The sequence below is a fragment of the Strix uralensis genome, chromosome Z, assembly GCF_047716275.1.
Source record: "Strix uralensis isolate ZFMK-TIS-50842 chromosome Z, bStrUra1, whole genome shotgun sequence".
Lineage (NCBI taxonomy): Eukaryota > Metazoa > Chordata > Aves > Strigiformes > Strigidae > Strix > Strix uralensis.
The window spans coordinates 77,170,685-77,197,800 of record NC_134012.1 but is presented as its reverse complement, the minus strand read 5'-3'; the positions used below and the strand labels follow the sequence as shown (position 1 = coordinate 77,197,800).

At 39.2% G+C, this 27,116-nt stretch overlaps 1 protein-coding gene across 6 annotated transcripts in view; it reads left to right on the top strand.

Annotated features, from left to right (window-relative positions):
* The window catches only part of NTRK2 (neurotrophic receptor tyrosine kinase 2), a 209,081-nt gene that overhangs the window by 26,333 nt on the left and 155,632 nt on the right, over nucleotides 1-27,116 (top strand). For all 6 annotated transcript variants that reach the window (XM_074855443.1, XM_074855448.1, XM_074855444.1 and 3 more), the window contains exons 5-8: nucleotides 2,803-2,957; nucleotides 16,783-16,919; nucleotides 20,915-21,047; nucleotides 22,581-22,880. In XM_074855443.1, the coding sequence (XP_074711544.1) occupies nucleotides 2,803-2,957; nucleotides 16,783-16,919; nucleotides 20,915-21,047; nucleotides 22,581-22,880 (725 nt within the window). The remainder of the gene's footprint in view (nucleotides 1-2,802; nucleotides 2,958-16,782; nucleotides 16,920-20,914; nucleotides 21,048-22,580; nucleotides 22,881-27,116) is intronic.

Genomic DNA, 27,116 nt, shown 5'->3' with positions numbered 1-27,116 from the left:
AGCACTCTGATGGAGAGACTAGCTAGTTGCAGAGCACTCACATCGCTCTATGCCCTGCATAGCTCTGTTGTTTCTGAAGTCCCTGTTTCTTCATATGCTGTATCTAGTACCTGCCAAAAAGCCATCATAAGTGTGTACTTGGCTGTAGGTTCTATTTTGTAGTTGTCATGACCTCAGAAAAACAGATACAGGACCCAGACTGTGCACCCAAGCACACAGTGTGAAGCTTAGTGTTCTCTTAGTTTTTCTAAGCAGTTAGTGAAGAAATGGAGTAATCTTTACCCCTCTTCCCAGGTTGCAGAAATGTAAGAGTAGGTATGTTCTAGCTTAGGCAACATGCAAAAAAGGCAATGACTGCAATTTTGAAGACATACTCTCCTCCCAGTTTCTTGGAGTTTGTCTGCTGCTGGTAGGTTTATTGGAAAGCACAAGTCAAGCCACTCCTGAATCTCTTCCTCCTGGGTGAACAGCTTGTTTTAGGCTGTGGGTGAAGTGAGTGCTTACAAAGATCTTGAAGGAGAACAACATCAGTGGTGCTGATCTTTCTGAAGAAGTTGGTTTGCTCCTGGGCAGAAAGAAGTAAAAAAAAGATTTGGGACAGAGAGTGAGAGAGTCAAATGTTACAAATATGTGACAGGAATTATGGAAAAAAAGTCTAATGAGGCAAGGGAATAACACTTAGAGGGAAAACAACTGGCTGGTGTGAATCAGGAGTGAATATATTCGTGGTGCTAATACCAGAGTTAAACAGTGGCCATTCAGTGTCATGGTAGTAGAAGCAAGGGAAGGGTACTGGGAGTGAGCCAGACCTGAGAAAAATGGCTGGTGTGAAGGTTAAACTGCATAGCATTTGAGGTATGGAAGCAATATGTGATGAGGGACAAGTTGAGAGAGAGAGAGTGGATACAAAATTCAGATAGAGTGTTGTGGGCTTGGGAAAGAGTTGGAGTGTAGGGATAGAAGAATTAAAATTATGCAAACATAAATTTGCAGTGGGGGGAAAAAAGCAGAGCCTGAAGGGAGGAAGAACCATGATAAAATTAGTATCAGTTGAACAATTCTGTTGATAAGTAGCTAATACATAGGTGGAAAATCAGAAAGAGCAGAAAAAGAAGAATATTGGAAGGGGAATCTGAGAGGAGAATGATGCCATAAATACCTTCCAAGGAGCTTCCTCTAAATCTGAGAAACATGTCCTGTTGTTAACACTCTTGTAAATCAAAACATAAAGGGATGAAAAGTAGGGTGAAGTAGGAGATACTCACCAGGTATTGGAGGGAAGGAGATGCCACTTTGAAAGGCTGCTTCTTTTAGAACAAACTATGGCTGCAGCTGTAAAATTACAGCAAACAAGATAAAGACACATAATTTACTTTTACTAGGTCAGATTCTTTCTTACACACATGTGAAGGGCCATCATGCCTCTATCCAGCATCCTGCCTATGATGTGCCTAACTCCCTTATTGGGTTTAACACAAAATAAAACAGTGGAAGAAAAGGGCTGCTCAGTCACTGGTCAAGGGAAATCTCTCTTTTACAGAAAAGTTATACAGTTAAATAGATGGGAAGTATGCTGTTTTGAAAATGCGTGTTGTAGGTTTTGACCCAAGCGATCCTAAGGTTCATACTCTGTCTTGCACAAACAATTCTTGCCCGTGCTGTGGTGGTGTTGAAATTCAGCAGATGATTTCTGTGAATACAAATTGCTCCTTCATACACTTGTGAGAATGATTGCTGCAGCTGTTAATCTTCACAGAACTGCAGATGGCTTTTGGGAGAACAGGTTACAGCTCTGATAAACTGAGTTTTTCATGATTTTCACACTTCATGTCCTCAGGAGGCGTTTATGAGCATAGACTCTGTGGGCAGTTTGAGTTTGGTTTCTGTACATTGAAAATACCCATGAAATTTTGTAAAGAACAATTGTCCTCTTTGTAATGAGAGGCCTTACACAGTCACTTGCACATGCTTTACTGGATCTCATCTATGCCTGTAGGAGATAGAATAACACTGGGTCACTTCTTATGTAGACATTGGGATATTTCTGTTCATATTCTTCTTGGGCATTATTGCACTACATTGTTGTGTAGTTGTATTAAATTTTAAAAATAGAATTTGGTAAATTTGCTAACCTGTGGTTTAAATTCCATGCAGCATACCATATAGCTAGGTGATACGTTTCTTTTTCAGGGCCATTTTGTCAATTAGTGTTTTTTTCATGACATTACCTAGGGTTTTACTGTAAGGTTTCTAGAGTGTTGTAGCAGATGAATTTTGAAGGTTAGGTAAAATCTTCTTTTATGATTAGAGTTTGTTAGAGCTTGCCTGTAATCCATGGCTGTTTGACTCTATAAAGAATTCACCACGTCACAGCAGTAAACCATTTCTGGCATGATCTGTCTGAGGTAGCTGAGCAGAGAGTCAGGTGTAGAAGAGAGGAATGCTGATCTCAGCTTGACTCTTATGACATAAAATGCAGCTTGATGGAAAGCCCAGTTCTCCATGCACTCCTGATTTACACCAGTGAATTGGAGATACTAGTCGAGCCCCCTGTGTGATCTTTCCAATCTATGACAGTCTGGATTCTTGGTGCAAGGAGAGCTTCATTCTCTACATGGAAACCGTTAACTACCTACAGCTTGCATTGCATTGAGGTTACTAAAGTTGCATTCCTTGTCCTACTTAACTAAAGGGTTGAACTTCTACTTTCACACAGCTGCGTCCTTGGAGTCCCCCTGCCTCTCATTTTTTCTATGTGCATGACATTCTGCATTCTAAATAAATTGGGTTTTTTTGCTATAGGGTATTGGTGGACAATCCATTCAAGTGTTCCTGTGAAATTATGTGGATCAAGAAATTCCAAGAGGCCAAGTTTTACACAGAAACTCAGGATTTATATTGCATAGATGACAACAACAAGAGGACAGCCTTGCTGGATATGAAGGTCCCGAACTGCGGTAATACTCTTTTAACATAAAATTACTGCTAAATTATCCTGAGACAGGAAAAACAAACATGCTTTTTTACAAGATACCTATCAGGATGACAACAGTGCTGCTAAAGGAAAAGGCTTCGGTGGAGATATTTACCATTCAGTGGTCTTTCACTCCACATGGAGTAATTTTGGGAGCTTCATGTAAAGCTGCTTTTTTCCTTGATCCTTTAAAAATGTACCATATTCAAGTGCAGGAAATCGGAACACCGATTATAGATAAGACACAAGAATTATATAAAATGCATGTGCCTTTGTTAAACTAAATAGTAGTGTTTCCAGGCTCAATAGACTCAAAAGTTTACCTTCTTGATTTTTTTTTTCAGGTATTTAAGGTTAATGAAGTCTTTATTTTCCTTCAAAAATACAAACTCTAGTTCTGGGACCATAGGAGGAAAATTCAGAACTGCCTGCTAATAGAGACAAATTAGCGATAGCTCTGTTCTTTGCATGGATAAAACTCTGCTTAGTTCACTTGTAAAGGCTATGCAGAAGAGTCATAACAAGCTTAGGCCTGTAGCACTTTGCAGCATGTTTTCAGTTAGCTTATATGGATCTGGAGTTAATGGGAAAACGATGTAACAAGAAGGTTATCCCCTTACTTTTTTTTGTATACAACTTTGCTGCTTGTATAAGGTCCTGGGACAGCTGGTGAAAGATTTCAGCCACTAGTTGAGATTTCTTCTCATCTGTATGAGGGACAGAGGCTGGGTGTTTCTGACTCGATGTGAGACCTTCAGGAGTTTGGAGTTTCCTTTGCAGAGTGGAGAACTGGGCTGTGCAGTAGCAGGCAGGCAAGAAGGAAAGAGAGCAAGGGTATCCTCATGGAGGGCTGATTTGCACTGGGAAAGCTGTAAGTGAAGGTGAATAGCAGGAGGAGCACAAAAATGATACCTTTTCTCCTTCCGCCTTTGCCCATTGAGTATCCTTTTCTCCACTGCCTATATTGAGGGTGTGACACACTCTGATAGCAGCTGCCAGCAAGGAACAGCCATGGAGGGGCTGCAGACCCAACATAAGGGGCGCTTAATGGCAGTAGTGCGTTTTATGGGCCCGTATCATGCTGTTGGTCTTGTGTCCATCTTCCTGCTGGGGCCAGGCATGACTGTAATGTATTCATGACAAAAATGGTGCTCAAAAAATGAAGCAACCTTTAGGGGGTCTTGTGAGCTGCACAGTTCGTGTTGTGTGCTGCAGGATCTGATTTACCTGATCTGGGAGATGGTGCTGAGCTTCAGCTGGATGGATCAGAAGTAGATTAATTTGCTGGGTGTAGAAAAGTATCCTAGTGGACTGAGATCAATTAGTACAAACCAGGAACTCCAGCATACTCTTTTATAACATTCTTGGCTGGCACATCTAGAAGCTACCAGGTAGCTAGGATTTTCCTTTGAAAACTTTTGATGTTAAATGTCCAGAATTAAACCAATGAGACATTTCTTTCTCCTGAGTTCTTGACCATCTGCAGTCACAACAGACTCATCGCTGACCTCTTGATGCTCTGTGTGTGTACACATGTGTGCATCCTGTGGGCATATCTTGACTGAAATACTTGCCATGACAAGGGAAGGTGGTACTTCCAACTAGAGGGGGAAGAGAAGGAGGAAAGGTTGAGTATATACAACATTCAGAATGGAATTTGCAGTATGTGAAATTTGCATATGGGAAACATGCATTTTGCTGAAGATCTGTGTGGATATCAACACATGCCTGCAAATTATTTGTTAGTTTACAGGGTCCAAATATCACTAAACCTTACATAAGTTTTTTCCTTTTTTTTCCTTTTCTTTTAGTGGGTCTTTCCCCTTAATTTACCTTTTTCAAAATGAAGCAGTGCAAGACCTAGGTTTTTAATTAAGATGACAACATGGCCTTTTCTTAGGCACAGAATAGAGAATCCCAGGTGAAGAAGAATGAGTCTTGGTGAGCCTGGGCTGTGTTCTGGAAGATGCTGGAAAGATCCAATGTGTGGCTCTTGCTTTCAGTATTTCTGCAGATACTTCTCTGTGTTTAAAAGGACAAGACTTAATTTTTAAAAAAAACCATTGACATAGCTGGTTTATTTCCAGAGCTTTCTGAGAGGCTGATAGATAGAACTGAAATAGAAGAATAATTCAGCTTTTGACATATGTGAACTTTTTATCCTGTGAACTCCATGACCTTTTTAGCTCCTTTTCACGTCAAGATTAATTTTTGGGTATGGAGTCCTTTGAATTTTGTTAATAAAACATTTTCTAATTTTCTCTGCTAATGAAATGGTTTCATTCCATCTCTCTGGTTTGTTAAATTTTTTTCATTTAGAAACTAAGCAAACATGCTCTCTTCTTATGTGCAGGTGTTATTAATTACTTCATAATATTATAGTATGTGGCCTGTACAGTATGTGGTAAACATCTTGGTAATAGGACATCTTGCTATTGTGTGCTGTTAATAAATCTCTTGCTGGGAAGCTGGAAGAGGTGACTGTGGTTTCTTGATCATAAGGCTCTGGTTTATAGATAATTGATGTGAAAATCAGCAAAGTTCGGTGGTACTTATTATTTATATGGTGGAAGTGTTCATTAATGTGCTGATTAAAGGCTGGTGGCAATTTAGATGCCATCAACTTAGTGATTTATGTTCTTGAAGTTTAAAGCAGGTATGCTCACTATCTAGAAGATCCTTTCCAGCTGCAATATTAAAAGTGTTAATCAATTTTGTGATGTTTGCAGAATTATTTTTTCAACTGCATTTGAAATGTATTTATGTATGATGATGTCCTAGTTTCGGCCAGGATAGAGTTAGTTGAAAATTGTCAGATTCTTCTAAGTTTTAAATTCACACTTAATTACTACGTCAAAGGTTTTTAAGCTGCATCGACCACAATAGTGTTAGCAGAGCCTTCTGTGTAAAGGAATGGTGGTGTTTAGTTTTGCCATTTTCACAGCATTTGGTGGTTGTCTGTACAGCATGGACAGCATGACCACCTAGGCTATCCTCTTATTTTTGTTTCCACCTGATAAATAGCATTAGAAAATGAAGAAAGAGAACTAGATAAGTAAACACTTCGGTTTTATTACTGCTTCTGTAAGCTCTGGCGGCAATTGCCACCGGTGTATCAAGTCCTTGGAAGTGAGGCATGTCCTATGCCTGGGGTAAGGTCACTCAAAAAACCGTCAGTCTGCAGATCAGCTGGAGCTCACTGAATGCCAGGGAGGCAAGACTGTGTCTTTGGGACTGGTTATTAAGGTGTTGGTTGATCCCTCTGGTATGCATTCAGTTACTCAGCTGCTAGTGTTGAACTCACTGATACTGAAAGAAGTCTTTTTCACTTGTGGTATTTTTGGGAGACGCCTGGCTTCCACAATTATCTTTGCAGTCCTGTGTGGTTTTTTTGTTGCTCTGGATCTCAATCTGGCATTTTGTCTTATCTGGCCAATTTAGTTAATCATGATTGTTTTATATATGCTGGTGTGGTGCTTGATCTGGCTTTCATTTTTCTTACTGTCCCATCTTTGTATGCTTATTTATCATATATTGTTTCTGCAGATGTTTTCTTTCTTGTCATTGGTCATGCATGCTAGCTAAAGTCTGCTGAACCAAGTGGCAAATTAGTCACATGTACTAATTACAACAAAGGTATGTACAGAGTGGCTATTTGTTTACATGTGCAGCCAACCACCAGAAATGTTGCCTAGTCCGAGAACTATGGGATTTTATGAATGATAACATTTTTTGTCTCTTTTCCTTTGTGCATGAAGTATTGTGGTGTTGCTCTTCGTGCTGCTTCCTGTGTATGACTGACAAAATGTTAGAAGTCGTTGTAATGTAGAATTACAGTCTAAAGAGATGGGTTGCCCATTTCTTGCTCGGTTGGGAAAACCATGAATGTTTACAGGTAGTTTTTCAGATGACTACAAATGGACTGGATCTGGCTTCATTTCAGCCTCTTTCTGGTGATAGATTTTTGTCCTAGAGGTAAATAAGTAAATGGTAATGGCAGACTGGAGGCAGGGTTATAAGTTCTAAGGGGGTGAAAAGGCAAACTGAATGATTGACACGTTTATTTCTTTGAATTTACAGAAAAGATTTGTAGTATTAGTGAGTCAATAAAATAAGCATTAGGTCTTAGGCAGTCACAGTACAATGCCGTCTAAAACCACAAGCGAAGGCATAATCCAGTGGGTGTTGACATTTTTTTGCCATTATCAGCCAGACTTCACAGATAAGACTATCAGAAGGAGAACATTACAGGCAGAATGCAGTTTAAAAAAAGCCTTAAACATTCTCTGTGTTTACCTTTCAGAATATTCAGGGGCTTTCTAGCCTGTGTTGTTTATTTTGGCTCAAAAACTAGATGTTATGCATGATGTATGATAGAAAACTGTTCTTATTTTCTCTGTAAGAGTTTTAGTTCTTATCTGTGATCATGGGCTGTATTTTATGAGAGTTTTGACAGTAATGGCGTTTCACTGTTGCTCCAAAGTTAAGTTATAATTTTCCAATCTTACTTAAAAAAATTTTCATTATTCCAGCTTCTAAGTGAAAATAACCAATAATTAATGGATGTTTGAAAAGGCAACAGGATTCTTGTTTTCAAAGACACGTACATAACTTCTCTGAAAGCATGCACACTTTTATGTGTTCATGAAGCAACCAGTAACTCATACAGATGTCTAGATGTATGATACATAAATCATGTGATTTGTGAATAATGACAGTTGAATGTACGTGATGCATGTAAACATCTCATATTATTTTAAAAAAAGCAGAATTTTGTTTTATAATTCTGATTCGATTTCTGCTTTAACTTGAATGAAGCAGGTTTATAATACAAAGCAGGTTAGAAACAGAAAGAAGTAAGGCACTAAGGGAAAGAAACATGTCTTGATCACTCAAGTATTGTTCCTGAGCTCAGTGCATTGTGCAGGTTTGCAGAGGTGCTCTCTGTGCCTTACTTGACGCATTTGCGTAAGAGTGGAGTTGCGTAAGAGTGGAGTACTGATCTACAGCTATCTGACTGTTAACTGGTGGTATTCTTGCTTTGCTCTTATGATGTAACTAGGTGAAGACTGATGACTAGATAACTGTATTATAAAGTCTAAAGAAAGTACTTTTTTCACTTTAGAAGTGGAGACATTTCTTGAAGGCATCCCTTCAGCTGTATACTTGGTATACAGTATACTTGGTATCAGGAGTGCAACCCATCATTTTAATCATTTATGTAATTCTCTGAAAATGTTCCTGTTTCTGTATCACATGTTTATCACGTTGCAGTATTTGACAGGTCAGCATTATTTTCAGTATTTGCTGGACAGACATGTAATTTCCCAGATAAAGATACAGCAGTTGCAACTGCGTTACATGCACTTAGTGAATAAGAAGCCATTTGTTAGAAGTTTGCATGAGCTAGTTTTAGGCCTCAATAACTTGGATTACAAATTCCCCATTCAGGGACTTTGAGAGAAAACATGGCTGGGTACCTTCAGGAGACTACTAGCAAAGGAATTGTTGATAAGGTTGATAGCCTCTACAGAAACATATAACAAGAAAATTCTTGCAGACAAACTGTTGATATTAATATGGGGGAATGGGGTCAATTAAATGATTCAGGTGCTGCAAGATTGCTTCTTATTCAGCAACTTCCTACTAGAAACCAGGTCAGGCCTAGGGACCTTAAGAGAAAGGTCCTGGGCAGAAGTTAAGGAGCTAATGTAAACATTGGAAATGCAAGACCTTCATTTGGTTTGAAATGTTAGCAGCAACCTTCAAAGCTTCTTGTGCAGGTTGACTGTAGAAGATGGCTCGCTGTCCAAGTGAATTTGTTCTGGTGCACAGCTTTTGGTGGTTTTTGCCTGCATGGCATTCATGACGGCATTTGAAGTCCTAGAAGGGATGACATTCTGCGGAGGTTGCATTTGTTGCTGTAATTGTGAAGATGAGTTAGCAAGTTTTGTGGCCTTTGCTGTGACACACACTGGCTCTACTTACAGAAGTTTGCTTCTAGTGTTAATTTCAGTTAAACAGGGAGTGATGGATTATTTAAAGGCAAAGTAAGGGTGTATTTGCTCTGGGAAAGCATACTTTAAAGACTCATCATCTTCCGGTAGAGGCTGTACTTGTTTAATTATTTTCTGTAAAGGTTCCCAGATGAATGTGACAGTCAGGTGTGTCATGATTGGAGGCAGATTTCTTTTAGTATTTTAAAATATTTGGGTGGCTCAGTGAGCTGCCACATCACTCATTCTGCTTCCCAACAGAAAGACGTTCCTCCATAGACTTAACAAGGTGGAGGTTGTATCAGATCTGGCGCTGTAAGAAAATGAGAATTGGACTTCTAAGAAGGTATGTTGAAGCAGCAAGTGCATCTAGCAAGAAGAGGTCTGAAGTGAGCTTGTTCAGTGTGCCTTCCAGCTGCTCATTAGGAAATGCAGAAGGCATGGGAAAGTCCTAAACTCTGGTCTGAATGACTTTCCTCAGGGCTTTGGCAAGGAGCCTCTACGTTTGGTCTCAGTCTCTCCCAATGGTACAAACTTGTGCTTTTCCTTTCAAAAGGGCATAACAAGAGCTGCTCCTTTTTTTTTTAAAAAAAAAAAAAAAAAAAGAAAAAAAGTAGTGGCTACAGGAGGAGATTTTGTCATCCTTCTCTGAGTTCAGATTCAGTTCAGGAATCTAACCTACAACTTCAGGGATAATGTCCTCACCACCACCCTGTAGAGTGTGTGAGACTATTTCAGCTTTACCCTGTCAGACGTGTGCAAAGTACCATGGTCGTTGTGGAAAACACCCATCAAGATTTGCTGTGCCATATGGCGAGCATGTCTCTGTTCAGTGTTTATTCAGTGCTCTATTCAATGGCTATGTATTCTCCTAAAGAGTTGAAGAGATTTTGATCTGGGACAGTTTCTTTAATTTACATTAACACAGTGAGTAGAGTATGGAAATATGCTGGGGAAAAGGGTCATCAGGATTCCTTTTCCTCTTTCCCCCTTATACCTTTCAGATTAGTGCCTTTACTTTTCATTTTAATCCAAGGGAAATTTCTGGTTTTGTTGTGCATGATGGCAAATTTACAGTGAAGAAATGGAGAATAGGGCCTGGTGGTTAGAGCAGTGAAATGAGAAGTTGTGGGCTTCTCTTCCCTGTAGCTGGAGAGGAAAGTGATCTTTGGGCTCTGGAAAAAAAGAAGATACATGAGAGATGATAATTTTTAAAAATGTTCGTCATTTCTGCTAATTCTGTATTTTATTTGTCTTAACATGTTTTCATTTTCATTGAGTATGGTTGTGGTTGTTTACTTGCAGTAATTTTGGTGAGATTTCTGCAATTATCTCTATGTATCGAGCATTTTGATTCTGTGGTTGTGATACAACAGGAAACAGAAACTAAGATTTATGTTTCTCTAATTCATGTTTTGCATGTAAACTTCTGGGGTATCCTGTTTATAGTGCTCTAAAGATGCAGCCAGGCTGATTTTTGGCCCTGTCATTCTGCAGACTTCTGTGGAAACATGCCCACTTACCCCATGTGTGAAATCTGGCTCAGAGCTTGTTGGCTGCAGACAGTTGCTAAGTGCAACAGAGGAGGTGAATCACATATCCAGCAGCTCCTATCTTTATAGCTAGAATTACTAGAAAGTTTTTTGCTTTGATTTTATACCCATAAAAGCCCATAGGAAAAGACCTTTGGAATTTGTAATCATGCCTGTATTTTCAAACAAGGCAGAATTTTAATAGAATGATTTAGGAAAACTCTGTTTTTCTTACATCTTACATGATACGACCTGTTTGGAACCAGTAAGACCTCTGAAATTTGCAGATCCATGTGCACAGTTCTTAACAAATTGCATTGTCAGCCATCCTGTTTTCAGGTTCCAGAAGTACAAGTAGTGGGTGTTACCAAGCTGCTTAGTGCTGTAATTAGTTTATGTTTTCTGCCTGGAGAGAAGAAGCAAAACAAGGGGAGTCAAGAACCTTGGGCTGTATTGAAACCCTATGTGAGGCAAGCTGACTGGGTTTGAGCCACTGTGTCTTAGGAATTACAAGAGATATTTTATAAATCAGTGGTTCTGGTAGTCTGCCTTTACATGGTTCAGTTTGATAGATAGTTGCTGGCTCAGTATTAATTTAATCATTCTGGGTCTGATATATTTATTAAAAAGATGATTAAGGATTTCAGGAAAGGATTAAAATGACCTTATTAAACTTCAGATACAGGTGGCTACTTTTGAGAAAAAAACTGTCAATCTTTTCTTGGTGATTCCTTGTTCTTATCACAGAACAGGTTGACCTCCAAAAATGTGCCAAGCAAAAAAGAGATGTCATGGGCCATACTGAAAACCCATTTAGTGACACTGCATCATATCTAGACTCCTGGGAGTTTGTCAACAGGGCAATGAAAATCAGAGGCTTAGCATGCAAAGGATGGCATAAATGAATGGATATTGGATTTGTGGTATTCTCTCAGGTGCTCATTTCTTCATCATGTAATTTCTTAGATATTAGTGAAGCTAACTGACAGTATTGAGAGAATTTTTTGGTCAAGGTTTTTGAACAGCTGAACAAATCCCAGAACTGAAAGGTGAAAGTTGAAGCTGAAAAAGTCAGTGTGGAAATAATATTGTAAAAAAATTTGTAACTGTGAAGATAGTTAACCAGTGAACTTGGGTTTAATGATGGATTCCATTCTCCTTGCTTAAGACCTTTTTCTTCTAAAAGCTGCTGTAGTATTCTGGCTAGAGTATTAACTTGGTGCTGAGAGTTGAGTTACAGACTACAGAGTTTTATTAGTACTGTTATTTCTTAATTAGGTCATAGCCTTCATTTGACGCTTAGTGACAGTCTGGGTCTACCAAGGCAAGTGTAAGTTTTCTGTAGGAAGTAGTAAGTAGCGGCATAAAGACTCTGAACGCCCTCTAGGAATTTAGGTACATTCTTTTTATTACTTTCCATTGGCAGTTGTGTCGCCAAATGCAGTAACCTTTGAAAATTTCATCCAGAGTATTTGGTTTTGTGATTGCTGAAGTCCCAGCTGTGCACAGCAAAGATATGAGTCATTCCATAGTGATGCTTGACAGTTCCACTGTCTGATGGCCTCGGGCCATGGGTTTGCACTAATGATGGTCTGTGAAGGTAAATAGCTCCCCACCCCCGCCCCCTACCCCTGCTTAAAGGAGGGTTTGTTCCTTCTAAAGCATGAGATGATATTTGGAGAGACTCGGCTGACATAAATGAGTTCCTCTGGTTTTTCTGCTGTGTCCAGTTGTGCTGGGATGGGGAAAGTGACTGCTTATTCTAATCCAGACCTGCCTGTTCTCAGGAATAAATTGGGTATGAGAAAAGATATTCTGTGTGTGGTGAAATAATGTAGCTGTTATACACCCATACATAATAAAACACATGATTTGAGTGTACGCCTTCATCTGTTGAACTGCGTAACTCTCTACTTCAGAGTTTAAAACTCTCAGTAGCAGTTTCTGTCCCCACATTTTTGTAGAGGTTAAAGAGCTTTGGGTAGTTTATTGAGAAGAAGAGAGACGTGAGAAAATGAAATAAACCAGAGTGGTCTTAAGAAGATCATTCAGAAACTCTTTTCTCTGTCCCCTCAGAACAGGAGAGCCCTCAATGAGTTTAACGTCACAGACAAATTTCAGAACTGGTAAAAGGGAATGGCTCTTGTATATGGCCTGGACAGTATGCCTGTGAAACTCATTGCTGCAGAAGGCTATTAAGGCCAAGAATATAGCAGATTTAAAAAAGAAATTGGATGCTAGCAGGGTTATTACTGATATCCAGAATTATAATAATTAATGCTATCAAAGTTTGAAAGAGATACTGCATTTCCAGCTTTGGGGCACAGGGTAATCTCTGTCTGACAGATATCAAGATGAGACTTGTGGAAAGATGATGTCATGTCTACCTTGCATGGCTTTTATGCTACCGTCTAAACTTACTATTCCAGCAGTATACAAAAGTGTTTGAACCCGTTCTCTATTGTATCAATTACTGTATACAAAGTCCTTTAAAATGTACATATGTATCAACAGAAGCCATAGTCATCTAAAACACTGTAACCAAATTGAGTCAGGAGTAAATGCAGCATGGTTGGATATCTTTGTAGTTGTGTAGGTGTCAAAATGCTACTGACTCCTGTAAATGGTCTCACTACACTGAGCATACATATTGAGAACATGAGTCTGTTAGGGTGCATGGTGGTTTTTTAAATACAGTTATTTTTAGTACAGATTTTGCTGCTTAGTTTTATTGGTAAATCCAGTGTTTCACATTTTCTAAATACCAGGTCTCAGGCTACTGTCTGCTTTTTCCAAACAGAGCCACTTCTCAACTAGTGTATATTCTGCTGTGGAGCAATCTGGGTGCCACTGGAAATAAAAGCCAAAATGACCTTGTGGTTAAAGTTCACTAACTCAGGTTACCCAACCAGAAAAATTGAATCCCAAGGCAATTCTTGTATATGTTTCTCACCCACCTCTTATGAGTTGGGAAGGGCATAAAAGTAGACACACACAATAATGTGATCTATTCCATTCCATTCCATTCCATAACTTTTTTTCTTCAATGTTTTCTGCCAGATCTTGCAGCTGGTTTTCAGTGTAACTTTAGGAATCTACAGAATAATGACTGTTATTTTATAACCTCTGGCAGGGTAAAAGCGTGATGTAGCTGTTTCCCTCAGAGATACCACATCAGTATGACATGTGCAGAGTTTTGCGAATAAACAGCACTAGATCTAATTGTGTGGGGGAATCAGAACCAGTACCAGATGAATGAAACTTCAGTTGCCTATCCTGTAAATAAACACACTGCAGGAAGAACTTGTCTTAGAACTTAACAGCTATTAAAGGAGGGCTCTAAGGGACCAAAGTTGTTTTTATTTTTGCTTACATGAGAGTTTTCATGTGAAATGATGTGTTAGTAGGAACTGTACAGGCTTGCACAGTGAAACTCTGATGTGTCATACAGACCTTGTCCCAAATGCTGGGACCAGGAAGAAGTGGGGGGCTTTAACCTCTTTGCACGTTCAGGTCTGGCAAGAGTAGTTGGAATGGTTTTCTGAGGTGGTGTGGAAGTGTAACTTTGTAAAGTAAATGATCTCATTACTTCTCTCCTTGTTCCCTAACCAGCATAATTAATATCCAAATGTTCCCTAAGATTAGTTTCATTTCCTGCTCGTCTAGTTGACAGACACTGCTGAGATTTGAATTCACATCAGGTGAGAGCAGATGGATACCTTCACTAACAGATTACTGCATCAAGGCATACAAACTGTCCAGCTCTGTCTCAATAAACTTCAACATATGATTTATAAGTGAACATAATAGAAGAAATCCATGATGCCTATAATAGGAATCATATTACAGCACTACTTAAAGCACTGGGAGAATTGCCTAAGCAGTTATTGTATACTTGTGCTGATCTTCAAATCTCATTAGGCAGGAAAGCATTGCCTGGAAAATTATTTGTCTTCTCTTTGTATTACTTCATCTCATTTAATTCTTATTGAACTAATTAAATGTAAAGGGAGATTTCCAATACATATAGCTTCTATTGAAGTTCTAGCAAACATACTAATCTGTCCACACTGATTTGATGGTTAATTGTTTGTATGGGATGTTTTACATAAGCAGAAGAGTCTCTGTTAAACTTGTATACCTGCAAGTCCATGATGAAACTACTGTACTCTTAACTAAAAACAAAACAACCAAAAAAAAAGGAGAACCATTAGTTCAGAAAAAGAAAAGTCATTGCAAAATCATACATATATATCCAGCACAGTAGATAAGCTTGATTATTTGAGGTGATAAATTGCAAGTAAAACTTGCCTGGAACAGTTGATGAGAAATGCCTCATAAAGGAGGCCAAGGCTTTTTGCAGAGTGTAGCAGCTCCAAATAATGGTACAGTATCTTTTAAGAAAGATATGGTATTTCTAGCAGTAGAAAGGATAGAGGATAATAACTCTGTGCAACACACCATCTCTCTTGTCCTGAGTTACCACCATAACAGATGGAGCCCAAAGTCATGGACTAAATGAACTCAGTGGACATTTTGTGGACATTTGTGGACATTTGTGGACATTTTATGGATATTTTACAGGCATGGTCCATAGACTGAGGGAATGATATCTGTGTATTCTATCAAAGGATGGGAAGGGAATGGTGGTTAATGAGAATGTATTGGATAGTGTGGGACCTGAGCATGACATTATCGAATAAGGGGTGGAGAATGTACTGGTTTTGGTTGGGATAGAGTTAATTTTCTTCATAGTAGCTAGTATGGAGCTATGTTTGGATTTGTGCTGAAAACAGCGTTGATAACACAGGGGTGTTTCATTAATGCTGAGCAGTGCTTGCACAGAGTCAAGGCCTGTTCTGCTCCTCTCACCACCCCACCAGCGAGTAGGCTGGGGGTGCAGAAAAAGTTGGGAGCGGACACAGCCAGGACAGCTGACCCCAGCTGACCCAAGGGATATCCCAGCCCATATGACATCATGTTCAGCATATAAAGTTGGGGAAAGGAGGAAGTGGGGAGACATTCAGAGTGATGGTGTTTGTCTTCCCAAGTAACCGTTACGTGTGATGGAGCCCTGCTTTCCTGGAGATGGCTGAACACCTGCCTGCCAGTGGGAAGTGGTGAATGAATTCCTTGTTTTGCTTTGCTTGCACGCATTTGCTTTACTTATTAAACTGTCTTTATCTCAACCCATGAGTTTTCTCACTTTTAGCCTTCCAATTTTCTCGACCCCATCCCACTGGAGGGAGTGAGCAAGTGGCTGTGTGGTGTTTAGTTGCTGGCTGGTGTTAAACCATGACACTAGCATGTTGTGTAACTGTTTGCTATGTAAATAAACATGAAATGTGAGGTCCTCTGTGCCTGAAGTTGCTGCTGGCATTATTTTTGAAGAGGGTCAGTCTATAATTCCTTGTGTTTCTGTAAGCATTCAGCATAAATTTACTCTTTGGGAAGCTCCCAATGCTTTGGGTGCTGAAGAATGAGATACAGAGGGATTTATAGTTCTGTGAGATGGAGGGGGAGTCCTGATTCTTGCAAAGTCTGGGGTTGTTTCCTGGTGAGTGGTACCATCTCACTGCTTTTCTGGTTTCCTGAGGGCAAGAGCGAAGTCTGCTGAGGTGCCTTCGATAGCAGATCTGTGCAGTTGCTAACCCTCTCTTCTGTCCTTTCTCTCCTGGTTTGATCTGTTCAGTGCTGTTTCCCTCACTTAGTACTTAAGATCTAGGTTTTGCCTTGCTTTCTGTGAGCTGTCTCTCTGCATGAGAGGAAGGGCTGCAGTCTTGTGTGATACTGGGAGCTAACAGGATTTTCCTGTTAGTGTGGAGAACAGTGGGAATACCACAGTGTCAGTTTGTGGAAAATAGAGGTTGCTTTGCAGCTGTTACAAAGAGACAGATTAAATTTCCTGTTTTAAAGAATAAGGGAAGGCTTTTTTTTCATTTTGAAGTTAAAAACTAAAGTTAGGATAACTTTTGTTTGCTCACCTGAAACATTTCCCTATATAATTAGATGAATGTATTTCCACATGCAGTAATATTTTCTTAGGATGTGAAGCAGAGGAATCACAGAAAAATGTTACGTAGCAGCCTAAAGATTGTAGTTATACATTTCCAAAGATGCTGTTTTTACTCCCTGACTGAATAGTAACTTACCACATTGAATATCTGATTTAGCAATCTTTTTGCTTGCATTTATACAGCTTGCTTAGAATTGAGCAGTGTCTATTTCTGTCAAATACAAATGCATGAGGGTTTTTTTGTTGTTGTTGTTTCTATTGTAGACTTGCCCTCAGCAAACTTAAGCAATTACAACATCACTGTGGTGGAAGGAAAGAGCATCACATTGTACTGTGATACTACTGGCAGGCCACCCCCTAATGTGTCCTGGGTGCTCACTAATCTCGTTTCAAACCACGAGGTAAGTTTCATATTCAAATACATGACAAGTCAGAGACAGGAGGTACCTCCTGAAGGATGGAATGAAGGTTCATGTCCATCTTAACTTTTTATTAAAAAGCTAACTAAAAAAATTAATGGTGGGGTTACATTTATTTTCCAGTTATTTTAAATTCAGGGTGACTGCCATAGTGCTTTTGGAGAATGGCAGACATTCACTCCTGATGCTGATTTGCACTCTGGTTTTTGGATGTTCACTTGTAAATGAGACTACTGTAAAGTTTTGGAAATAATGTGGTGAATCAAGATACTGAAATGAGGGCTTTCTTATTATCACTGATACCTACATACAGAGAATGTCTAATCTACCCTAACCATGAAAAACACTTTGTGTCTCTAATTTTATTGTATTTTCATGCCAAAAGCTTGGTGTGATGGAATTTGGTTGTAAATATTTTGTGGCTTCTTTAGTTTTTTCTTCAACAAACAAAGCAACAGCAGGAAGCCTTGGAAATAGAAGTGAAGGTTTTACTGAAAAGAATGGCTTTTTTAAAATGAAGTATGAAGTTGTTACCTCAATAAAATCATCTAGGCAGGGTAACTGTTTTTTCTGAGATCTTTGTGTTCTCTGTCCCTACTTTCGATTGTGTGCACACTAGAGATAGAATGATGAAGTTCTTTCTGATGGAAGTGTTGATAAGGAGAAGGCATATAAGCAGATCTTCAACATGCAGCTGCTGACCTCTTAAATTGCCGTTATTTACACAGCGGGCAAGACCCTCTGTTATTTACAATTTTATGGCACTGGCTTGTCTATATTCATGATGGTGCAGACTGCCTTAAGTGTCCTGGTCTGTACAAAGTGGGGGATGTGTACTTCCAAAACTTTCTGCAGTGTGGAAGAGGCAGGACCTCTGGGGTCTTATAATGTTTGTACTTTCTTCCTTGAGGTCATTATGTTGAACCTGTATAGAATTTGACTTGCTTGTCTTTCAGCTTTCATAAGTAAGAGCTCTGCAGAGATCTATTTTTATTTTTAAAATCTTCCCTAATCTGTAAAACTAACCAAAGGCATCAGTCATCATCGAGAACAAGAAATTAAAACCGTTTGGGGAACCTATGCCAAGTTGTACTCTTTCTGTTTTTTTTTTTTATTGAGTTATGAGCTAAAACAAATGTGGGATGCTGTTCAAAAAGTGAGATCACCTCATTTTTTAACCCTCCTATCTTTGAAATGCCATGGTCAGTTTGCTTCAAGGTTTCCAGAAATATTCTGTCCTGGCATAACTTCATCTGGAGATGTCAGAGAGGCAGTACAGGTTAGCTACAGCCTTAGCTGTGGAACACAGTAATCTTTTCAGTAGCACAAGAAGGAGTGCCTTTTAAACCTCATTTGCCATTCACAGCTGTCCTTCCCTTTTCTGTGAGTATTTTTTTTGGTTTCCTTTCTCTTACTTCCATATCTGAGTGTCTGCCTCCCTTTTCTTCACCTCCTATGCTACTTTTCCCTGTTTTCTCTCTTTCATGTTTTACAAAGAGAGACATTAACAAAGATTAAAACTAAACTCTAGTCTTGCAAAGCTAACTGAATGCTCTCAGTTTGTATGCTGATGTATAATCTGATTGATGTTGGTTAGATTTTTCTTGTTCTAGATTTCAGCCCTGAGCCTGTAATTGAGCCTATCTGCTTTCAGTCTCACCTCTGAGAGTTCACAGAATCATTTGGGTTCAAAAAGACCTTTGAGATCATTGAGTCCAACCATCAGCCCTACTCTGCAAAGTTCTCCCCTACACCACATCCCCCAACATCTCATCCAAACGACCCTTAAACACATCCAGGGATGGTGACTCCACCACCTCCCTGGGCAGCCTATTCCACTGTCTGACCACTCTCTCTGTGAAAAATTGTTTCCTAATGTCCAGTCTAAACCTCCCCTGTTGCAGTTTAAAGCCATTCCCTCTTGTTCTATTGCTAATTACCTGTGAGAAGAGACCAGCACCAACCTCTCTACAATGTCCTTTCAGGTAGCTGTAGAGAGTGATGAGGTCTCCCCTCAGCCTTCTCTTCCTCAAACTAAACAGTCCCAGCTCCTTCAATCGCTCTCATAGGATTTATTCTCCAGGTCCTTCACCAGCTTCGTTGCCCTCCTCTACACTCGCTCCAGCACCGCGATATCTCTCTCGTATTGAGGTGCCCAAAACTGGACACAATACTCCACGTGTGGCCTCACCAGTGCAGAGTACAGGGGGACTATCACCTCCCTACTTCTGCTGGTCACACTATTTCTAATACAAGCCAGGATGCCGTTGGCTTTCTTGGCCACCTGGGCACACTGCTGGCTCATGTTCAGCTGCTTGTCAATTAGAACCCCCAGATCCTTTTCTTCCAGACAGCTCTCCAACCACACCTCCCCAAGCCTGTAGCCATGCATGGGGTTGTTGTGGCCCAAGTGCAGGACCTGGCACTTGGCCTTGTTGAAGCTCATCCTGTTGACGTTGGCCCACCGATCCAATCTATCCAAGTCTCTCTGTAGAGCCTCCCTATCCTCATGCAGATCGACACTCCCGCTTAACTTGGTGTCATCTGCGAATTTACTGATGATACACTCTATGTCCTTATCAAGATCATCAATAAAGATGTTAAACAGAAATGGTCCCAACACCTAGCCCTGAGGAACACCACTTGTGACCGGCCGCCAGCTGGATTTAACTCCATTGACCACCACTCTCTGGGACCGTCCATCCAGCCAGTGCTTGACCCAGCAGTTGTATATAGAGAAATGTGTAATGCGGTGTTTGCTTTACCATTCACCTCCCCTAGTGTCACACTGAAATCAAAGGGACCTTTAACTTCAGTGGAGTTGAGGCGTCATCGCGAGGTTCAAAATTCTGGTTGCACAGGACTGTATGGAGGAGTGTTCCCACATGTCCCCATTGTTTGCCACTGAAAGTCACTGTGGTTTTACAGATGCCGTGTGTTACTTGTTTGTGTTCTGTGCAGCACTGAAGTGTATGTGTACAGTAAGAAAAGTACCTCAAAAGTAGTTTTTAAAAATGATCCTAATTATTGTTTATTTTCTGAATGTGTATTGGTTTCTTTCCTATTTAAGAAAATAGTCTTGCATTTTATGAAAATTCAAGTATGGAAATAGTAATTACTTGGAGATCATATGAAGGTCCTGATTTAAGAAAATGAGGGTCTTTGCTTTTTTTTTTTTTTTTTTTTTTCGGTAATTCAGCCCTATTTTCTTTATTCAGTGTTGCATAGCTGTATATTCATATGGCATTTAAGGCTGTAAATGGTCACTGAAGTTGCTAAGAATCATAAGAATCAAGATTTCCAAGAATCATCATTCTTACCTTAATTAGCCTGTACTTAAACACATAAAGCAGTATTTGGGCAGTAGCTTAGGTAGTAGAAGGTGTGTAATTTCTTGTGGAAATGAGAAGAAGGTTTCAAGAGAAATTTGGCTAAGGAGGAGGGAGAAGACACACTGTTGTCAAGGTACAGTAGAGCTCAGAAGGCAGCAGTGGAAGAGATGTCAAGTGTAAGTGTAAAGGAAAAAGACAAAAGGAAGAGTAAAGCAAGTATTGAACAGAACATAGAAGGAAAGGAAGAGTTCAAGGAGGGCAGAGATAGACCATAGAAATCAGTCATGAAGTGGAAGAGAGGGATGAGCAAGGGTATGGGTAGAGAAAAAAGCATTTGTGTAGAGGGGAAGAAGTGTTTAATAAAAAGGCAAAAAGTGACAGGACAGAAAGATGGTTGAGTGCAGTGTTTGTAGCAGGACTTTTGGAGCTTTGAATCCACTACCACTGACAGTTACAATTAGTTTTGTAGGTGTTTTATGCTGTTCGGATAAGACACTAAAGTAAGGCTTTGATTAATTGTGGACTGATGCAGCTAAAAGGAAGGGAAAATGTAAAATGCCACTTAGCTCTGGCCAATGATTCCCTGCCTCTTCCTTGTTCTTTATGCTGCAGTTGACACATACTTGTTTTTCTAATCAATTGTAGAGTGACACAAGTAAGAACCCTGCCTCGCTAACCATAAAGAACGTTTCATCCATGGACAGTGGACTGTGGATTTCCTGTGTAGCAGAGAACATTGTGGGAGAGGACCAAGCCTCTGCTGAGCTCACGGTATTCTGTACGTACACAGGCCTCCATACAGCTCCCACGGCCAAACTGCATTGGCAGCACTGTTTTGGGGACAAATATTTTTTGGGCATGCAGGTTGTTGAAACAAACCCCTTAAGTCATGGGAACTATCTACTGCAGTTAATGCTGGGAGTAGTCCAACCAGCAGTTGTATTTATCTTTTTCAGCCCTGCGTTCTGCAAAAAGTGTATTTCTGAATGCTTTATCTTCCAGTTAGAACAATCTATAAGTAAACAAATGAAACTCAAAACACTCAATGGCACTGTCAGTGTGGGAAGACTTGTAATGGTGTGCATGTACACATACACTGTCCTGGGAATTAAGAAGTGCAAATGCATCAAAAGGCTTGTAGGATTAATTATAAGAGATTACAAATGTTTACGTTCTTACTATCTAAAGCAGCAACGGCTTTATTCAAAAAATAACACACTTGCAACATTTGTACTGCCAGATGTAAATTTATTTGTCGTAGCTTTGAATAATATACTTATTTGTCAGGACCAAGGAAGGAGGGGAAGGGACATAGAGTGTAGAGGCACTGGCTTCTTAGATCTAAGCTCCAGTCTGAATTTGTTTTATGCGAGCTAGACAGCATGTTTTCACAAGTTGCAACCCTCTGTTTAATTGAAGATGGGAATGGAATGCTTTGTGGATGGCAAACTTTGTTCATCGGCTCTTGACTGAGTAAACCAGAAAGATCACTGTAGATGTAGGTTTGTAGGTTGAAATTTGATATGTAATAGCTATGGGAAGGGACATAAACCAGAATTGAACAGTGTAAATGAGATTCTGAGTTTGACACTGTTATGAGTGATAAAAGGGCATATAACTAGATAAAATTGGATGCAGTTAAGAATAAATATCAAGGAAAGTTTCCCAATAGAGAAATAATGGGCAAGGTGTTGGAATAATCTCCTGAGGGAAACAGAACAAGTTTGTAAACTGGAGGCATTTCGCAGGTTTGAACAAAGAATGAGAAAATGTAGAGTAGAAAATTGTCTTTCCCTGACAGAAGAATCCAGGGAATTAAATAATCTGTTCTGTCTTTGATTCTATAAAGAATATAATCTGAAAGTTTGGTTTCCTAGATGAATATATTTCCAGTACTACTTGGTTTTGACCAACTTTTAAATATTTTCAATACTGTTGTGTTCCTTCAGTACTCCTCTGCACCATTTTTTCAGCAGAGTAAAGCTAAAATGAGTCACTCTCCCTTCTCAGTGATCCAGTAACTGAATGTCCCACACCTTAAAGGTGATGTGATTTCACAGGTGTTCAGTCTTTGTCTGAAACTAGTTTGTTTTGTTTCTTTCTAAAGAATGGCTTCGTTTCAGCTGTGAGCATAGTACCCTAGGCAGAACAGGTCGGTTCCTGTGTGGGTATTCTCCAAATAGGTATCATTCCTACTGATAACGTGCTTTTGTACTGATGAATGAAAAATATTTTCCTGATAACTCTGCGGGAAGGGAGGAAAAATATGTTCAGAATATTCTGATGTTCTTCACTCTTTTTTTCAATATAGTTGCACCAAATATCACATTTATTGAATCTCCAACTCCGGACCACCACTGGTGTATTCCATTCACTGTGAAAGGGAACCCTAAGCCCACGTTGCAGTGGTTCTATGAAGGGGCTATACTGAATGAGTCTGAATACATCTGTACTAAAATACATGTTATCAATCAAAGTGAATACCATGGCTGCCTTCAGCTGGACAATCCTACCCACCTGAATAATGGTGCTTATACCTTACTGGCAAGGAATGAGTACGGAGAGGATGAAAAACGGGTTGATGCTCATTTCATGTCAGTGCCTGGAGATGGTGAGTACAGGTGGTTTTTTTGTATGTTAGCAACTGCAAATTGATGAGGCTGTGGAGACAGTGCTCCTGGCCAGTTTAACTATTTTGGAGAAAGCTTTTTATATACTTTTTTTTTTTCCTTTCTGAATTAATGTCTTCAAGATTAAAGTAGTGTTTTTCTTGAACATTTTCTTCTTGTTTATTCCTTCTCAAGGGAGGCCTTGCTAGTGCTCTATAAATCTTCCCTTTGAGTAACCATACTCAGTGACAGCTAAGGCTAGTAAAAGGTTGCTGTTTCTGAAGTGTTTTCTCAAGCCTGTGTTCTGATCCTGGAAAGCACTGAGTGCCAATTCACCTCTGTAAGTTTTCTGCACTGTATATGAATGCACCTAGGCAGTGTATCCAAGACGGGCATCTAGTGCCTTGTTGAAAAATCAGTAGTGCAGTCCGGTGAGTTGATGATGATATGTTGTTTAGGACACCAGAGGGAGCTGGAGGGAAAACAAGTAACCCAGAGGCAGGATGGACAAGGTCTCAGGTCTTCACAGGCATTTTGATGTCCAATTCCCATTCATTTTGGTGGAGATTGGGCACCTACATGCCTAGGAATAGCCGTGCTCAAGATGGTTGCTCTGAAATATACGCATCTTCAGTTGCTCTAAAGGCTCCGCCTCAGCCTTCCTAAATGCTGTATGAGCAGGCTCAGGGTGGAGTAACTCACTGAACTGCAGGGACTGCTGTAAGCAGTTGATGTTCGCTGTGGTTTGATCTTTTCCCATGTCTTCAAAACCGTATGTGAAGTGACTGTAAGATTCAGAAGGCATACATGTAAATACATTGGTGTATGTGGAAAAAACTCTGAGCAGACCTTGCACAACTGGAGTGAAAATAAAGACATGTTTTTGCACAAATAATTGCACAGTCATATCTGAAAATATGAGCATATGTGTACCTTTGGCTTTTTAGCCATGGGATATAAATAGCCTTCTTTTTTGAAACAGCAATGTGCAGTGCAACTGTTACGTGGCAGAAAAAAAAGTGAATATTTAAATTCTCTCTCCTGCATTGCAGGCTACAGACAGTAAAAATATGGTCTGTATTTTTTCCGTATCAGCTTTTTCTTCTGTAGGGAGAGAGATGGCAGGTCTTTTGCTTTCCCACCCTTTAAAGAAGGTGAAGAGCTGATACAACCAGGCTTTATTTACTCCTGCTGTCCTTAGTGCTCCTCTCCTCTTTTTTCTCTGGAGTTCATTCTTAAATACTTATTACAGAAACAAGCCATGGTTTCAGCTACCGGGATCCTCTAATACTGCGTTGTCACAGTTCAGTAAAACAGTTCACCTCATAGATGTTCTGTGTACAATGGAAGTTATCTTACACCCTGATTATTTAATACAAACCTGGCTTGATTTTCTTAACAGAGTAACAGTTCCTCTAATACATTTGGGTGAGTTTATCGTTTTTTGTCTTTCACCCAAATCCCTTTTACTGTTCTGTTTTTCCTTTATGCTTCTCCCCTGTACACTGAAAATTTCCCAGTTGTGGTCTTTTAAAACAGTAAATAGAACTGTAGGTATCCTTCAAATTAGAAAGACAGCATTATTTATTTGTTCCATCCTCTTTATACTCATAACTCTCCCAAGATAGTGTATGCTGTGTTTTTTAAGCATTTCCCAGGCTCTGTGGTGGATTAAGCTTCACAAAAAGAGTATAGAGGAGACTGGACTGTGTATAGACAGGATATATCTGCATTGGAAATCAGTTCATGCATAGTGGATGCAACCAAACCAGTCTTAAAACTTAACAACAGGGGAAACTGTTTATCTGCTTAGCCTCCTCAATACTGTCATTATTTTTTTCCTATAAGAAATGGTATAGAGCTTTAGAAAACGTCATAACACTATTGTCTTCTCCACTGAAGCTGGCATAAAAGCAAATGTTAAAAAACTAGAATCCTCTGTGCACTGTATTACAATTTTTGTTTTAAACTATTACTATTTAAAGCACTGTCAGGCCTTTTCAAACCCTTAAAAGGCTTTTTCAGTGCTGTCGTTACTGTGTAGTTTCTTCTTTTGGCCCACATATTGTAAAATGAAGCATAAAGATTAAGGCCCACGCCCTGGTATTATGTTCATTTCAATGCCTTCATGACTGAATTACATACCAGCCCCGATGTTTCATGGGGTGGGGTATACTCACTGAGCTTTAAATTTGTTCTCTGGTTATTGCATCACTTATGGGCAAATGCTTTGAAGGTAAAAACAAAAGAAAATTTAAAAAAGCCACACCCTCACCTATAATCCATATGTCTATCTAAATCATATACAACTAAGTCTGATGCATGTTCTCCCATCAGCAGTGTAATACTCCACTTCTAAAGTTGTATCAGACATGATGAAGACATGGTTTGTGCTAAGATGCTCTCAACCTCCAGCATGCTACTTGCAGAACATTTTTCACTGGTCTGAGGATGAAGGAGACGAAAGCACGTAGTACAGTGGGATTTGGATTGAGTTAATGACAACACAGTTAATGTTGTAAATTAAGACTTTGTTTTAATATTAAGACTTTGTTTTAAATACGAAGGCCTGGAAGGATAAATTTCCTATTCTATTAGCTAGATTTTTACCAAACTTTAATCTGCTAAAGTTCTTGGATTCCTATGAAGCCATTCTTGCTGCTGATGACTTTATTTGAGACTACACTGCAGCAAACAGTAAGGAAGAAATGTTCATGTTTATTCTGGAGGCTGTTCTCACAGTTGATCCAAAACAGCTAATGAATGCTGGAGAGATTTTTACCAATAATAAGTATTTTTAATTAAGCTTATTCATCTACCATCTCTATTTTGAAATTCAGCTGAAGGAATCCAAGTCACATAGTATCTTGTCAAAGTAAAAGAATATGTTAAATATGCCTTAGAAGTAGCATCTTGCTTGTGTAGCATAAGAACATGGGGCTGTTTTGCAGAAGTATGTTTTTGGATTGAGTCTTTTGTTGATGCTTTATTCTGAAAATGTCAACTTTATAAAGAAAGAATTAAGCAAACCAAGTGTAGTTGATGTAGTTTATAAAGATGAGTGAATAAGATAAGTCTCTTAATAGTTTATTTACACAACAACCTGTTCTAACAGGGACCAAAACAACAATGCTGTTCTGTGCTTGCCTTAAAAATCATTGTGTGTAAATGTGAAAATTACTGTGATGAAGTTTAATGTTAAAATAACTTCAACCGATGTTTTGATTACTGAGTAGATATGTTTTTCTGTAGGGAATGTTAAATAGAAATTTTGATTTCATCCAGCATCTTGATTTTTGCAACTTTATTTGAAGTGAGGTATTTAGTTATATAGAGAGTATTTGAACAGAGTTGATAACTTCATAGTTTATATCCCTGGCAGGAGTTAGGGATTACACTGATCTGATTACTTTATTCCAGTTTCAGTAAACAATAACAAAATGTTGCCATTTAACTCAGGAATAATTGGGAAATTTTTTTGTTGTTTTTTATCCCTTCAGATTACAGAAGGTAAATACTGTTTTTCAGCAGATGAATGTTTTATACTGGACAAAGTGAATCCATGAATTTTTATGGAGTGAAAACCCTGGTCAGAAGTTGCTTGAGGACAGATAGTACAAGCTTTCTTCACTTGTTATTTATTTCTGCAGATTGACATGACAGTTCTCATGGGGTCTATTAACCTATATCTCTGGATATTAGAATATCTTCAGATGCATTTAAAAATAAACCTAATTATCTGCTGCCATTCTGCAGATAGGTTTGCAACTCTAGTATTTTCAGCACAGATTATCATGCTGTTGTCATAAACAGAAACAATGGTTCTGGTCATACTTCACAGTGGCTTGATGCCAGTGTAATGGCACTGCTATGGATTTACTCTAGAGTACTATAAATAGAATTATGCTTTTTGAAGTTTGATTCATCTTTAGAGTTTTTAACTATCTGTTAATTTTATTTCTAAACCAACAAAAAGAAAGAATAAAAGTAAGGAAGAGATTACTAGGAGCCTAATACATAAACTATGCTATAAATACATTATAGACCAGAAGGAACGGGTATGTTGAAATACAACACAAGTACGTTTCAGAGCGTGAACAGTCTAATAGTACGCTAATTTCAGTGGGCTTACTGTGCATTATACTCACATATGTGCTCAGCATTACATATGTGCAGTAATTAGAAAAAGCTGCAAACTGGAACTAGTAAAATTTAGAAAAGTGTAGACTAGACGGGTA